Source organism: Hyperoodon ampullatus (genome assembly GCF_949752795.1).
Source record: "Hyperoodon ampullatus genome assembly, chromosome: 1".
Classification (NCBI taxonomy): Eukaryota; Metazoa; Chordata; class Mammalia; order Artiodactyla; family Ziphiidae; genus Hyperoodon; species Hyperoodon ampullatus.
The window spans coordinates 126,842,936-126,859,089 of record NC_136914.1 but is presented as its reverse complement, the minus strand read 5'-3'; the positions used below and the strand labels follow the sequence as shown (position 1 = coordinate 126,859,089).

The 16,154-nt window shown below is 59.8% G+C and overlaps 1 protein-coding gene across 1 annotated transcript; it reads left to right on the top strand.

Moving 5' to 3' along the window:
• Window positions 1–755: 755 nt before the first annotated feature.
• LRPAP1 (LDL receptor related protein associated protein 1) lies at window positions 756–14,879 on the top strand (the record flags this gene model as incomplete). The annotated part of the gene is made up of 8 exons (XM_079703833.1): window positions 756–965; window positions 5,779–5,923; window positions 7,589–7,713; window positions 8,062–8,182; window positions 8,534–8,692; window positions 9,935–10,017; window positions 11,195–11,371; window positions 14,407–14,879. 8 exons carry the CDS (start codon window positions 756–758, stop codon window positions 14,467–14,469), a joined length of 1,083 nt encoding a protein of 360 aa, XP_079559959.1. The 3' UTR covers window positions 14,470–14,879.
• Window positions 14,880–16,154: the final 1,275 nt, after the last annotated feature.

The window sequence follows — 16,154 nt, the reverse complement described above, 5'->3', positions numbered from 1 at the left end:
TTCCCCCAGGGCACTGACCGGCTCACTGTCCCCATCAAATTTGCTGCGTTCAATTTTGCTCGATTTACAAAACAACAGCAGGTGGGAAGAAAGGAAACAGGTACACAAGTATCTCTAATATAGAACAAGTGCATAGAAGATAAGCGGGATGCAGTTCAAAGACAAGTGTTGGGGTGCCAGCGCTCCCTGGGTCATGGGGAAAGCTTCGGGGAGACGGGAGCCAGAAGGCCCAGGACCCCTGGGGCTCCCTGGGCCTCCGCTGTTTTCCTCTGACAAGTGAAGGAGTGCGCTGGGTGGGTCTAGGTTCCTGACAGAGACACTGACGCTGGAGTGCCGAGCAGAGGCCACCTTCCAGAGACCATAATGACAAGGAAGGCTCAAGACCAAGGCAGATGACACAGAAACAATCTAAGGTGCAGCAAACACTCTCCCGATTTCTGAACTGTTTACTCTTTCTACGGAGTCGAAGGGAAAGGGCGCTCCGATCAATCTGAGCTGCGGGGTCGGAGCTCCGTCATGAGGCCGCGGCGTGGTTGCCTAAGAAACGCCTCCGTGCCTCCGCAGGGCTCCCCGGGCCTTGTAGTCCGCCGGCCGCCTCTCTTGGACCAGCCACGCGGGGGAGAGACTACAACTCCCAGGAGGCGGTGCGGCGGGGCCTGGGGGCGGGTCCTAGTGGGCGGGTCCTAGTGGGCGGGTCCGGGCTAGGGCCTTTTCCCTCCCGCAGCTGCCAGGGTCTCCGCGTCTGGAGGAGGAAGATGGCGTCTCGGAGGGCTCGAACCTGGCTGCGTGAGCTCCGGCCGCCGCCGCTGCTACTGCTGCTGCTGCTCCTCGGGCCGTGGCCGGCGGCAGGCCACGGCGGCAAGTACTCGCGGGAGAAGAATGAGCCCGAGCCTTCTTCGAAGCGCGAGCCCTGGGGGGAGTTCCGCATGGAGAAGCTGAACCAGCTGTGGGAGAAGGCCCAGCGGGTGAGCGGCGACCGGGCCCCTCTACCTCGGGGGTCCGCGGGGCCGGGGCTTCCTCTACCTCGGGGGTCCGCAGGGCCGGGGCTTTCTCTAGTTTCGGGGATCCGTGGGACAGGGGCTTCCTTTAATCCTGGGATCGGCGGAGCCCAGGCCGGGGTCTCTTCTAATCCTGGGGTCCCCGGTGCCTGGGTCTCCTCTAACTTTGGGGGTCTACGGGGCCGGGGCCTTCAGCCTTTGACAGCCTCACACCCGCCCGCAGATGTAGGTGTGGGTACCCCTTGCCTTTCGCCTTCGGGAAGAGGGACCCTGGCCTGGTGATGACAGGCGAAGACTTGGGAGGCCTTGGTGCCTGGGCAGAAGGGCTGCCCCGCCAGTTTGAACTGGCGGCTTTGCAGCTGAGGCCGAGATTCCTCCCTGCAGGCAGACCCAGGTCTCCTGCCTTGCACGTTTTTGCCTTTTCTCCTACGTTGTATTTCTCTGTGTGGAGAAACAAGAAAAACAGGTGATGCTGAGCCTGAAGACAAGCCCAAGGACAGAAGTCCTAGAAGCAAGCCAGTTCTTGTTAAATCGGGTGAGGGGATATGGTGAGGTGAGCGGAGAACACCTGAAACTTAAGACGCTAGTGAACTAAATCTAAATCCTACCGTCCTCATTTTAGAGGAGAAAGCAACAAAGCCCAGAGGGCAAAGGGCGCCTCCAAGGCCACTCCGCCTGGGGGTAGAATTGGGACTACAGCTTGCTGCTTGGGGGTGTGACCTGGACCAGCGGCCTCCTCGTTAACATAACGGCCTCTCCTTTGTTAGGTGGGGTTTGTTTTTAGTGAAATGGGTATTTACAAACTTCCCCCAACCCTCTGGGCCTCAGCGTCTTCATTAGATCCAGTCTTCCAGTTTTAAGCATTCCTGAGTCCTTGAGAAGGAGAGTAAAACAAAGTAAGGACTACGTTTTGGAAGAGAGGAGAAACCGGTGGGAAAGAAAGGCGGGGGGAGGGGTAAAGGCTGGGGAAGGGATGTGGCAGGGAGACTGCAGGGCAGGCAGGGGCGGGTGGATGCCCCCAGGCCCAGCACTGTTCCCAGACCAGTGGCCCTGAGGATTCTGCTGGGGCCCCAGATGTCAGGGCCCACTGTGTGTGTGCAGCCTGCCCGGGTGAGAGAGAGCACTCTGGGCTGGAGAAGCAGGGGGGCTTCCTGGAGGAAGGGGATCTTGTGTCCAGGAACCTGCCCTGAGCCCTTCTGCTTGCAGGGCTGTCCTGGTCAGCCCCGCCTTGTCCGTCCAGATGCCGCTTTGCATCTGCCAGCCTCGGCAGCCTCTTCACACCCCCTGGCCGTCACCTGCCCTCGAGCTGCACCTGCCTGAACCCGCCACCCCCCCATGCTCAGTCCACTGCTGACCTGGGCAGCCTCAGGTCACATCTGTCCGAGGGAGTCTGACTTGGTTCTCCAGGAACCCCAACCCTGCCCCAGCCTTGGACGGACGAGCCTTGGACTAGATGACCTTTCTGGGCCCCTTGGCCCTGAATTCTACAATTGCACGTACAAGTCTTTTCTGCTGAACGAAATGTGCAGACCTTCCAGGGTGAGGTCCATGCCTGATGGCATTTTCCGGGTCCCTCCTCACATCTGGACGCCTCGTGCGGGTAGGCAGACCCACGGAATACAAGCTGGCCTGTCCCGGGTCTAGGCTGAGAAGCTTCAAGGGCGGCGGCGGAGCTGGTCCCGGGTGGCGAGCTGTGCAGTCCTCAAGCGGTGCCGGGCCAGGGTGGGCACTGCCGGTGCCCAGGGTGGTGTGGGGTGCCTGGCACACCTGTGCCAGTGTTCTCAGCTTTGGATAATTTGCTCTCTGAAAACATCAAGTGTGTTTCTTTGTTTTCTAAACATGAAACGATCTCATAGCATGTCATGCCTAGCGTGTACCCAGGGTGAGGGAGAGGAGTCTGATGAAGGCGCCCGCCTCGCCCTCTCTTTCCAGCCCACCTTCTACGGGGGTGGGGGGCAAATCCCGCCTTGGTCCACAGATGGCATGGTAGGGGGCCTCCACACCGTGAGACCAGACCAGGGAACTACTGGTGTTGCTTCATCACAGCCCAGCATCTCCAGTCTTGACTTGCTGTGAAATTGTGCAGTTCCTTTTGATCCAAGCGCTTTAGAAGAGCTGTGGGCCAGACGGCAGGCACAGGGTTACTTCCAGAGCCTCGTGAGTCTTGTGACCTCTCCTGGGGTGTTGCAAGGCTCCTGAGCAGGGGTGGGCCGGAGCTGTCCTTGGAGCTTTGGGGGTGGGTGAAGCCATGGGAAGTCGTCCCGAGGGGTGCCCCTGTGGAGATGTCTGGTTGGCGTCTCCCTCCCGGGGTTGCTGTGTGTGTGTATTATGTCTTAACCCCTCTGTCCCTGTGTGCGGCCTTGTTCTCTGCACCCAGGCACCACATCCTCTGCTCCAGGGAGGACTCAGGGAGGGCAGGCCGAGCGACCAGGAGTCACCTGTACACCAGGCACTCCTGTCCCTACAGCAGCTCAGAGGAAGGCAGGGCTGTGTTCTGTCCTCGGGGCTCCTTTGCGGACTTTGGGGACACTGTGAGCAAGAGGGATCTCAGGTCAGAGTGCAGAGCTGTGGCTGGAGGCTGAGGCTTGCATGGACGCTGGTTCCCAGAGACTTGTTTTGGTTTTTTTGTTTTGTTTTGGTTTGGTTTTTTACCGGTTTTTGAGGTATGGTTGACCTCCAAAAAGCTGTACGTGTTTAATGAGTTTGGAGGTAAGTGTACATCCCTGAAACCATCACCACCATCTGTGCCATAAACACCCATCACCACCCAGAGTACCCTCCCACCCTCTAGTTATTGTGTGTGTGTGTGTGTGTGAGTGATAAGAACTTAAGGTAGATCTACCCTCTTAGCGAATTTTTAAATAATAAGTATGCAGTGTAAATAGTGGAGGCTGTTGGGCTGTGCACTGAGCCTCGGGACTTGCATAACTGACTTTGTGCCCTTTGACCCGCACCTTCCATCCCCTCTTGGCTGTTGTGAATAGTGCTGCAGTGAGCATGGGACCACAGATCTTTCTTCAAGGTCCTGATGTCAGTTCCTTCAGATAAATACCCAGAAGTGGGCTTGCTGGATCACAGTGTATTGATAGTTCTCGCCTTCATTTTTGAGGAACCTCCGTACTGTTCTCCACAGTGACTGCACCAATTTGCATTCCTACCAGCAGTGCCTGAGGGTTCCCTTTTCTTATCCTCACCAACAGTTGTTTTCTGTTTGTTTCCCATAGTAACCATCCTAATGGGTGTGAGGCGGTACCTCATTGGGGTTGGATTTGCATTTCCCCGATGATTCGTGATGTGGAGCATCTTTCCATGTACCTGTTGGCCATTTGTATGTTGTGTTTGGAGCAATATTTATTCAAGGTCTTCACCTATTTTTTTAAAAATCAGGTCATTACTTCTATTCAACGTAGTAGTGGAAGTTCTAGTCAGAACAGCTAGGGAAGAAAAAAGAAGTAAAAGTCATCCAAATCAGAAAGGAAGAGGTAAAAGTACCTGTTTGCAGATGATGTGATCTTATATGCAGAAAACCCTAAAGACTTCACGAAATAACTTAGATCTAGTTAACAAAGTCACCGTGGTTACAGGATACGGAATCAACATACAAGCCTCGGTTGCATTTCTGTGCACCAACATCAAACTCTCTGAAAAGGAAATTAATGAAACAATCCCATTTACGGTAGCAGCAGAAAGGATAAAGTACCCAGTGACATTTCGCCATGTGTCCTGGGCCAGTTCTTAACCTCCCTGGGCCTCAGTTTACCCGAGCAGCCTGCAGGGTGACTGTGAAAGTTGCAGAGGCAGAGGAGAAGGTGCTGGGCTTGTGAGGCCCCTGGCTGAGAGCAGCTCCACGGAGAGCGCTGTGCTCACCCTGAGCCTTGGGCCGAGGGTGTCCAGGATGCAGGCCCAGCGGCGACCACCGCTGATGAGCGGCTTCCTCCTGCCCAGCTGCTTGTCTCATGGTTGTAGGTGATTTACTCTGCTTTAATATTTGACAGAGCCTGCTTTGCATTTGGTGTCTATTAACTGGTTCTTTTCATGTGAGCCATTAACATTTAACTTCAAGTTAAGGAGGTTAGAAGGGTCCGGAGAGTGGCCTTTTTTGCCTGGGCTCCGTGCCTGCCGTTGGGGGCACCACTGTCACCCAGGGCATCTCCAGCCCTGAGCCCGCAGGCCTCCACGTTTCAAAGGAAGGCTGGCACCAGATCATGACTCACCCTTGTGAGATGCAGAGCCTCGGACGCTGCTGGGCACCAGTCTGCAGCTCGGGACTCCGGCCCGGACGTTGGCGCCTGGGGAGGTGGACAGCCAGGAAGGTGTGCAGGGGTCAGGTCCCAGCGCCCCCGCCCACTGTCCTGTTATCTGCGGGGAGCGCCTGCCTGGGGTGGCACAGCCATCCGGGGAGCCGATGCGCCCAAGGGCTACCTGGGGGGAGCCCCGCACTCGCAGCCTCCCCAGGGCCCCGTCTGGGAAGGTGAGGCGTCATGCAACAGGAGCCCCTGGGCCACCAGCACATGCACACTCAGGCCACTGGTGGCGGGCGGCTCCCTGGGGACCAGGGATCTGACGAGGCTGGAGAGCGGCCTCGGGGTGTAAGGGCCGGTGGTCTTCGTGCTGCCGTCAGAGGCCCCTTTGAGGTTCTCGTGCGGGAGCACATGCAGGATTTTGGCCACCTGGGACCCTGGCCCATCTCTGGCGTCTGCTCTCCGAGGTCAGTGTCTCCCGGGCTGTCGCTGGTCATCATTCAGCTGGGGGTCACGTGTCCTCTTTTCTCCTCCCGCAGCTTGATCTTCCTCCTTTGAAGTTGTCCGAGCTCCATGCTGATCTGAAGATACAAGAACGGGACGAGTTCAAGTGGAAGAAGTTGAAGGCTGAAGGCCTGGATGAAGACGGAGAGACAGAGGCAAAGCTTGCCCGCAGTCTCAACGGTATGTCTCTTCTCAGTCCAAGGGCAGCGGTCGCCCAGGCTCGGGCCCCAGCTTCTTACTCTGACTTGGTTTGTGGGCAAGACGAGAGCCGGGGCTGTCCTCGTGAGCCTGGCCCTGGCAAGGTGACCCTCAGCCGTGGGCAGGCACAGCTGCCGGACTGGCCTGTGCGGGCCCTTGGCACGTGGGAGGGAGGGCCAGGGCGAGAACGTCTGGCCGCGTTAGCACACAAGCAACCAGGGCTGCTTGGTCCAGGGAGGCGGCTGGGATGGCCAGATGTCCACGGTCACCTGGACGAGGAAGCGGGGATGTTCCCAGGGTCTGGCCGTGTGAAGAGCATGGCCCCCGCTGGTCCGAGCCTTGTGGCCCCTGTGGCCCACCCTGCATCTAGGGCTCCCAGTGCATCCAGGTGGCCCGGGGCTGGGAGATGGAGGAGGGTGGGGGGCAGGGAGAGGTGGCCGGTGGTCAGCCCCCTGCCCATGATACCCGCACCACAGGCTGGACACCAGGAACACACACTCTTCACAGCTCACTCTCAAGGCTTCCAGTGGGCTGAGCTTCTGGGCAGGGTGGGTGCTGAGGCACAGGCAGTGTAGACAGGGAAGTGAAGCCCCAGGAGGCGAGGTCAGGCTGAGCGGGGTGCTCCCTGGGCTGGCTCAGCTGAGGGTGGGCCCCGGGGCCCCTGTGGGGACCACTTGTGCCCAGCGCTTGTCAGAGGAGGTGCTGGGGGTCAGGGGTCAGGTGGGCCACTGCTCAGATGAGGACCTCAGGGATGGAGCACAGGGGAAAGGGAAGCCCGGATCCAGAGAGGCCCGGGTGAGGCCTGGAGGGGACAGTGGGGACTGTCTGCAGATGGGAGGAAGGACGCCCGGTCCTTCAGAGCAGGGCGGGTGGGGCAGGCCCACTCCCAACTCAGGAGGTAGGTGTGGGGCGGAGGAGATGCTGGGAGGGGCGTCCTCCAGGGCAGACCTGGCAGACCCAGCAGCCCGGCCCTGCTGAGGAGTGCTGCTTCCGGGTCCACTAGGCACCCCCGGCGTCATGTTGGTGACGATGGTGCTGAGACGCAGGCCCCTGTCTGGCGCAGAGGCTATGGGCAGCGCTTTGTCCTGGGCGCTACGGACAGACGACACCTGGTCGCTGTCCCACAGTGACCGGCCAGCAGTAGGCTGGAGTCAGTGTCCCCTCCTGGCTACTGCTGTTACCTTTTCACTGGAAGCTGCCGAAACTGAGGTTTCTCCTTGTAGAAAATCTTTCCTGCAAATAAAAATATGACTTGGGCCGTGGAAGAGCCTCCCCTGGCCACTGCCCCATCCATTCGGTGGACTGTCGTCCTCTCCCGCCCTCGCTGGAGTTCGCCCCATGACACAAACGGGCTGCGGGTTTTGGTTTTGCAAACCCTTGAAGCTGGTCCTAAAGGCAGTCCCGGGGATGCTGAGCCCGTCCTGCCACACCGCGCTCTCCCCCGCGGGTCAGGGGACGGAGGCATCGGCCGGAAGCGCACGGCGGGAGCCCCGAGGCCGCCACTGTGTGCAGGGGGCGTTGCTGGAGCGGGATCCCCGGGTTTGTTCACGCTCCTTCCGCTGGGTCCCGAGTGGGCAGGAGAGCTGGGTGGGCGGTGGAGGGGCGGCCCCCAGACCGCGGCCTCGACCCCCTCCCATGCCCTCCTAGTCATCCTGGCCAAGTACGGTCTGGACGGGAGGAAGGACGCCCGGGCTGTGAGCAGCAACTTCATCAGCCACGGCCCTGACGACCACAGCCTGGAGGACCCCCGGCTGGAGAAGCTGTGGCACAAGGTACCCTCGGCGCTGCCCTCCGCCTTGGAGGCGTCGGGCCTTGACTTTTGGTTTCCTGCCCCTGCGTCCCCTAGTGAAGGGGGGTAAAGGCCGAGACCTGGGCCTGAGTACTCCACCCAGGAGCAAGGGTCCTGCCTGACGTGCGGGAGTGATCCACAGGGGCACCCGTGTAACTAACCCCAGGTGGGCATGGCGGGCAGGGTGCACCCCGAGGTGTGGACAGGTGGGCTCGGCCTACAGGGGGACCCCGAGGTGTGGACAGGTGGGTGCGGCCTGTCGGGGGCCCCGAGGTGTGGACAGGTGAGGACAGCCCACGGGGGTGTTCACTGGAGGTGGCTTTCCTTCCAGGCGAAGACCTCTGGGAAGTTCTCCAGTGAAGAACTGGACAAGCTGTGGCGGGAGCTCCAGCATCACAAAGAGAAGGTCCAGGAGTACAACGTCCTGCTTGAGACCCTGAGCAGGACTGAAGGTGCCCCCGCAGGCGGCCCTGGCTCCAGAGCATTCCAGACAGAGCTGCTGGGGGGTTGGGGGCAGTGCCGTGCTGTCAGGCCTCCCTGCTATCTCAGCGTTTAGGAGCCCGTCGGGATGCCCACGCACGTCTGTGAGCGTGGGTTCAGATGAACCCGTTCTGCGGTGACACGGGCCACCTCTCCTGTCACCGCTGGCGTGACTTAGGGGGACTTGTGGGGGGCTCGGGACCCACCCTGAGAGAGTCAGCGGGGGTGGGCCTGCGGCTGTGGCGGCTCCACGACATCTAGACGGAGCTCCGCAGGCGGCTCAGGGCCGGGTCCTCACGGCCTCCTGCCTCTGGCTCCTGCAGAAATCCACGAAAACCTCATCAGCCCCGTGGACGTGAGCCGCGTCAAGGAGGACGCACTACAGGTGGGCCACGCCGAGCTGAAGGACAAGCTGCGGGACATCAGCCAGGGCTTCGACCGCCTGCGGAGAGTCAGCCATCAGGGCTACGGCGACCAGGCCGGTGAGCCCTGCACCCCACCGCCCGGCGGCCCGGGTGACGGCAGCAGAGCCCCTCCAGCCCCTCCGCTCCCAGGGCCACACCTGGGCTGCTTTCTCTCTCCTGGAAGGTGCACGCACCTTTATTTCTGGCCTCACAGCGTCCTTTGACCCTCACGGTGGCCCGCCGCCCCGCACATTGGGCTCGCTGCTCGGGCCGAGGCCGGAGCTCCTCGCTGGGTGCCGCCCCCTGGAGGATGGCCTGGGCCTCTGTGCGCGTCTCCCGCGGGAGTCCGCGGCTCAAGCCTGATGCAGGCTTGCAGGAAGTCGGCCAGGCGCTCTTTGCACCATCTTCTGTCACCCGTCCGTTCCTTCTCCGGCCTGTTCCCTGAGCACTGGCCACATGGCGGGTGCTGCTGTCGACGCAGGGGTGCAGCAGGGACGCGAGGTGGGCTCCCTGCTCCTCCGCATGGCCCGGGTGCCCCAGGGCACGACTCTGCCCTGCTGGGCTCGCCCACCTGCCATGGCGAGGGGACCAGACCACCGTGTGGACCCGCTGTGCTGATCTGCTGAACTGCCATGGAACAGGGACCCCAAGGGCCTGGCCGTGCAGAGGAGCGGGGCAACTGGTGCTGTGCCTCGGCCCCTCCCTTCCCAGGGCTGCATCTAGCCGGCCCCCGTTGCTGGCCTGCCGAGTCCTTCCAGCAGCGCCCCAGGGCCCCAGGCAGCAGGGACGGTCCGCCGGTGGGGAGGTGGGACAGCTGGTGAGATGACTGCTGGGCGGGCCACCATGGCCACTTGCTCCCACCCACCTCCAGCCGTGGGAGGGAGGTGGGTGACAAGCCCGCACCCTTGCCGCGTGCTCTCGGGAGTGGTGGCTGAAGTCACGGGGTCCCTTCCATTTGGTTTACTTTGCTTCAGAGCTACAGGGACAGGCAGCGCCTGAGCCTCGGCCTGGAACTGTGGGTAGGGGGACCCACAGTCTGAACCTCACCCCCCCCGCCCCCTGAGCACTCCTGCTTGCTCGCGCAAGGGCTCCTGCGCCCCCAGGCAGCAGCGCTTGACCAGGGGCCGGTGAGGGCATTGCCGAGGCCCCACTCAGCGGGTCCCAGGAACCGCAGACTGAACGAGTGTGGAAGGCGTGCTCGGTCTGCTTCCAGAGGACGGCTGCGCACAGCACCGTGCACTGTGCAGGTGGCCTGTGTGGCCCCGGGCATCCCAGGCTGCCGCCGTGCAGGTCACCGAGCCTGCCTTTGCTCCTTTGCAGGGTTCGAGGAGCCTCGGGTGCTGGACCTGTGGGACATGGCCCAGTCAGCCAACTTCACCGAGAAGGAGCTGGAGGCCTTCCGGGTAGGGATGGTCTCTCAGCCACGGGCTGTGGCGGCATCTCTCCCAGTGAACTTTCTGATGATGTGGGGAAGGTCCTCTTCTTTAGTCCTAGCAGATCAGTGTTTTCACGGGAACATTCTCTCTCCCTGCCCTCTGTGTCCCTCCGCTGCCCCGGTTGGCAGGCCGTGTGGGACAAAGCTGGCCTCCAGTGAACAGACAGTGTGGCTTCAGGCCATCTGCTCAGCTTTGGGTGCACTGGGCACGAGCCAGGGCTTGTGGGACGAGCGCATTGACAGGTATTTGGAGGGGGAGCCAGTAGGACCCTACAGGGCCACGGTGCTCGGCCCAGAGGGAGGAAGGGTCTTTGGGTCACCTGGGCATTGCCTCCACGTGGGTTCTGCCGTGGCAAAGCTGCCACAGGGCAGGGGGTCAGGGATCAAGGAAGGGCACAGGCCCGTGGGCGTGAAGCTTCCGTCTCCTTGGACAGGAGTGCAGGGTGAGGGGAACCTGCCCGGGGCCTGGGGAGTTAAGATGGCCGACACGTTCAGCAGGCATCTTCACGTGGGCCTGGAGGAACCCCTGGGGGGTCTGGGGGAGTCTAGGGGTCGGGCCTGGAGGCCCACCTGCGCTGGGGTTGGGGGAGCCTAGAGGCCTGGGGGATGGAGAGGATGGGGGACAGTGCAGGGCTCAAGCGCCACATGTCAGGCTGGATATGGGGTCAGGGCCAGAGGGGACCGGATGCCTGGCAGGTGCCATTTACCTAGAGGGTGAGGGGTCACTGGGAGTGGGGAGGGAGCGCATAGGGTTGCGACCCTTGTCCCCTGAAGGCAGTCAGGTTCTGGTGGGTCCCTTTAGAGAGAAGGGCTGCTCACCTGATTTCCATGTGTGCTGCTTCATGATCGCACGGCAGCCGGGAGGGCGGAGTCTGCCGTCCTCGGCCCCCGGAGCTGCCCTGGGCGGGCTGCATGGGAATGGGTGCAGGGTGTGCAGCCTTCAGAGTGGGGGAGCCCCGGCCCTGGCCTGCCTCCTTTGTGCCTTTTGCACAGGGATGTGTTATCTATTCAAAAATAAACAAAACTTAAGTGTGCAGCCACCTTCCCTGGGTGTTCTCCTGAAGCAGCCGTGAAATTCCATCAGGAACCCTAGGGTGGTAGTAAGAGCATGTTGGGGTAATTCAGTTGTTTAAACATTATTCTAGGAAGAGCTTAAGCACTTTGAAGCCAAAATTGAAAAGCATAACCACTACCAGAAGCAGCTGGAAATTTCTCATCAAAAACTGAAACACGTGGAAAGCTTTGGGGACCAGGAGCACGTCAGCCGGAACAAGGAACGGTACGCCATGTTGGAGGAGAAGACCAAGGAGCTGGGCTACAAGGTGGGTGTGCGGCTGCCAGCCCGGCCTCCGCGGGAACGGGCACGTGACAGTTCCGTCAGCGCCAGCGTGCCGGCCTCCGGGCCCCCCGGCCTCCCCTCCCTGGGTCTCGGCTTCCCCTCTGCAGAGGGGAGGGGATTGTCTCGCCCTCGTGGAGCTTGGTGGGAGCAGCCATGCAGCTGCTCCTGCCGGGGGGCTGCATAGCCCTGAAGGGGGTCAGCTGCAGGGGGCCGGGGGGACAGGGGTTGCCCAGGCCTCCCCACCCCCACCTGCCTCTGGGTCTGTTTAGGGCCGGGCTCTGAACCGGGTGAGTAGGGAAGAGGCGCACACACGCGAGTGGGCAGGCGGGCGGGCAGCCAGGGCTGGAGCTGGGCTCTTCCAGCCGCACCACTGGCGTCCTGGCCCCCCAAATATGTGGCCTGTCACTGGTTCTGAAGGTCTTGGGAGCTGCCCATGTGGCTTTGGAGGCTCCTGAGTGGACGCGGGAGCCAGCAGTTTCCCAAGCGTTTGGCCCGGGGCGCGAGGAGACCATACTTGGCTCCGGAGCAGCGGCAGGGGTCCCGTGCGGGGCGCTCCTCACGTGAGTGCGGCTCAGTGGGGCTTGCCAATACCCTAAATGGGGGCGCTGGCTCCGTTATGGGGTGACGTGTGAACTCCAGACAGTGCTCAGGTGTGCAGGACATCGAGACTGAAGCACCAGCAGGGCCGCTGCCTGCCCTCCCTTGGTCATTCATGGTGAACCCACAAATCCAGGCACTTTCCAGGCACTAAGACGTGAGGGCCCGTCTGCAGCCGAGCCTCTGGTCAAGTTAAGTGAGAAAAAGAGGGGCAGGCGGCGTGGGCCCTCCGTGGAGCCAGCAGCGCGAGCTTGGTCCGTCGCCACAGACGCCCGGGAAATTCAAAACAGGAGCTGGGCCCTGGAGGGAGCCTCCTTTGTGCCTTTTGCGCAGGGATGTGTTATCTATTCAAAAATGAACGAAACTTAAAAAGTGAAAGAAGACCAAAGTACCGAGAAGGAAGGGGACGTGTGGATTCTTTCCTGTGTTTGGCAGAGCCGAGCAGGGGGAAGCCAGGCACCCCTCGTGGGGCGTCCACCTGCAGATGACACCGTGACGGACTGCACAGCGGGGATGAAGAGGAAGCCGGTGCTCCTGGCTTCCCCGACCGTGGAGAAGGGACTCTGATGTGCCGTGAGCACCGGAGCTGCCGGAGGAGACCTCCCCAGTTCCCCGCCTGGCCCAGGCTCCTGTGCGGAAGGCCGGCAGCACCAGCCTGTGGGGCTCTGTGTGAACTAGGAACAGAAAGAGCAGAGCCCAGGTCCTCGGGCTGCCGCGGCAGCACCCACCATCGTGTGACAAGGACAAGCAGGAGCCGCGGACGAGTCAGGGTCTCCATTTGCTGCTTTTGAAATGACGTACCGTAGGCAGCCCGCCACAACACACAGGCCCCCTGCAGCCCATGGGGTCACCCCCCAGATCATGAAGCTCTGGTGACAGGAGGGGACCGTGGTGTTGGGCCCCATAGGACATCTACGTGAGCCCCATACGTGTGCTGCCGGCAGGAGCCTCACCTCAGACCTAGAGGCGTGCAGACTGAAAGTGAGCGGGTGGAAAAGGGTATTCCACACAAATGGAAATCAAAGCCAGGACAGCAGTACTCACACCAGACAAAATAGACTTGAAAACAAAGATTGTAACAGGAGACAAAGGTAGACATTACACAAAGGGATCAATCCGAGAAGACGACGTAACAATTGTTTAAATGTAAATGCACCCAACATAGGAGCAACTAAACACATAAAGCAAATATGAACAGACATAAAGGGAGAAGTTGACAGTAGCAATAATAGTGGGGGACTTTACCACCCCCCTTACATCAATGGACAGATCATCCAGACAGAAGATCAGGAAGGAAACACAGGCCTTAAGCGACGCATTAGACCAGATGAACGCTATAGATATTTATAGAGCATTCCATCCAAAAGCAGAATGCACATCCTTCTCAAGTGCACACAGAACATTCTCCAGGACAGATCACATGCTGGACCACAGAACAAGCCTCAGTGAATAGAAGAAAATCATATCAAGCATCTTTTCTAACACAAGAGATTGAGACTAGAAATAAACTACAAGAAAAAAAAAACTCCAAAAAACACAAACACATAGAGGCTAAACAGTACACTACTCAACAATCAGTGGGTCGCTGAAGAAATGAAGAAAGAAATTTAAAAATACCTGAAGGCAAGCAAAAAGACAACTTTCCCAAACCTAGAGGACACAGCAAAAAAAAGAGGGAAGTTTATTGCAATGCAGATCTACCTCAGGAAGTAAGAATCTCGAATAAACAACCTAACCTTACAGTTGAATAAGAAAAAGAACAGACAAAACCCAAAGTTAGTAGAAGGAAAGGAATCAGGAGGATCAGAACAGAAATAAAGACTTAAAAAAAAAAAATAGAAAAGATCAATGAAATTAAGAGCTGGTTCTTTGGAAAGACAAACAAAACTGATAAACCTTTATCCAGACTCATCAAGAAGCAAACGAGCGGCTTCCCTGGTGGCTCAGTGGTTGGGAGTCCGCCTGCCTATGCAGGGGACACGGGTTCGTGCCCCGGTCCGGGAAGATCCCACATGCCGCGGAGCGGCTGGGCCCGTGAGCTATGGCCGCTGAGCCTGCGCGTCCGGAGCCTGTGCTCCGCAACGGGAGAAGCCACAGCAGTGAGAGGCCCACGTACCGCAAAAAACAAACAAACAAAAGAAGCAAATGAAAATGGGCCCAAATCAATGAAAGCAGAAATGAGGATGAGGGGGTGGAGAGCAGAAGCAGCGCTATTCCTCGCTCTTCTGCTTCTAGCTATTCTTGATGTTCCTTGGGGGCAGTTTGTGGTTAACGAGCTGCCTTTATGATTTATTTATGATCAGCTCTCGATGGGTAGGTACTTGGACAGCAGGATCACCGAGCTGAGAGTTCTCAGCAACAGGCTGCGTGTCTCGGGTCATGAGCAGATCTGCTAACTTGTTCACCGTGCTGTCCCCGCAGGTAAAGAAGCATCTGCAGGACCTGTCCAGCCGCATCTCCAGGGCTCGCCACAACGAGCTCTGAGGCCCCAGAGCCTGGCTGGCGGCACGGAGGAGGCGCCAGCTGCCTGAGGCTCCTGAAGACGGGCCTGGGTGCTCAGGGGTGGCTTGTCACCAGCAGAACCTCAGGGAGGGCGCGAGGGGGACTGGCCACGAGGGGCCTGAGCAGGAAGGATAATGCCGCGGGCCGGGAGGAGGAGCCCCATGATCCCGCCCCGCCCACCCCCTGCTGGCGGCCCCGTGCCCTCAGCACAGCCAGCCATCACCTCTGTTGAGAATGCAGTTCCCAGCTGCCCGTGGAGTGCTTGTCCCCTATGCTACAAGGTCACAGTTTGCATCAAAATCTTAAAAATCTGCCACTGGAAATGCTATGTACAGAAGTCCTTACAAATACATTGCAGTATTTAATTAAACCTTGAGGTCATTGAGGCGTCACTGGGTTCCATCTCACTGTGTCTGCTGGGCCAGGGGACTTCAGTCTCAGGTGAGGTGAGCGGCTCCAGGCTGCTGTGCCAGCTCCAAGGCCCTTCTTCCACCCCTTCCCCCCGACAACCTCTGTGGCGTGAGATGGAGGAGGGGCTGGTGGGCTTGGCTGGGCCCTCTCTGGTCTGGCGCTGTAGTTACGGGGTAGAGATGGCAGGGCAGAGGGGACGGTGCCCTGGCCTCTGACCTGAGCTCCTGGCCATGCAGGTCAGGGTTGGCAAGAGCCCGACAGCCCACGGGGCTCCATGTCCAGCGAGAGGGACCAGCTCAGGGTTGGGTCCACAGCACGCGTGGTTCCAAGAGGATCCACCTGGTGCTGTGTTCCCACCTTGGCCACGTCTGATCTCAGCTTCAGCCCTGGGACCTGCCAAGTGCAGATACCCGTTAGCTGTTCTTACAAGAAAAGCCAAGGGTAACATGCCAGGCCTATGTCAGAGCACCATGAACACGAGTGGGGAGGTGGCCCCATGACAGCTTGGGTGCAGCCTCGTTCCTCCGTGGGTCGCTTGGCCCGGCGCCAGGCCTGTCCAGCACAGGAGGTAACCCTAACCTGGGCCTTCATGTTATGTCTGCTACCGGCCCGACTGGCTGTTGTGTGCCTCACAGCCCTGGCCAGGCTTCAGGCAGGGCTGGGGCAACTGCACTGAGACACCTGTTGGGCCCAAGGGAGGACTCAGTGCCCGGCTTCCAGGCTGCTCCTGGGAGCTCAGAGCTCTCAGCCACGTGCTCAGGCACTGGGTCCCCCGTGTGCACGCACGGCCCAGCCAGGCTCACACTGGGGGGCAGTGCAAAGTTGGCCCAGGACGTGGAGTCGAAAGGGGTGACCCTCGACTCGGTTTACCCTCAGAGGAGCCGACTGCCTAGAGGCAACTCCTGGCTTCAGACGTGTGCAAGGGAAACGGAGGGGACTTTACTGTGGTTTGTCATCGCTCTGGCCCTGGAGGAGATGGGTGAGGCGGAAGCCACTCGATTCAGGGGCAGTGGCTGCGCTGTTCGATTGTAGCTTCTAAACAATCACTTCGAAGTAAAGGGGTGTTCGTGTGAGTGCACAGACATATGCCTGTGGCTCAGTGAGCTCTCCCACAAGTGCTGGGGCCCCACCCCTGCTCAAGAAGCGCAGGGCCCCGGACTCCCCAGGACCCCCTTCCCCAGCACTCCTCTTTCCTAGAGCTAACCACTTGCGCATGTTCCCAAATCTGTATATTGGAACCTAATCCCCAAGGTGAT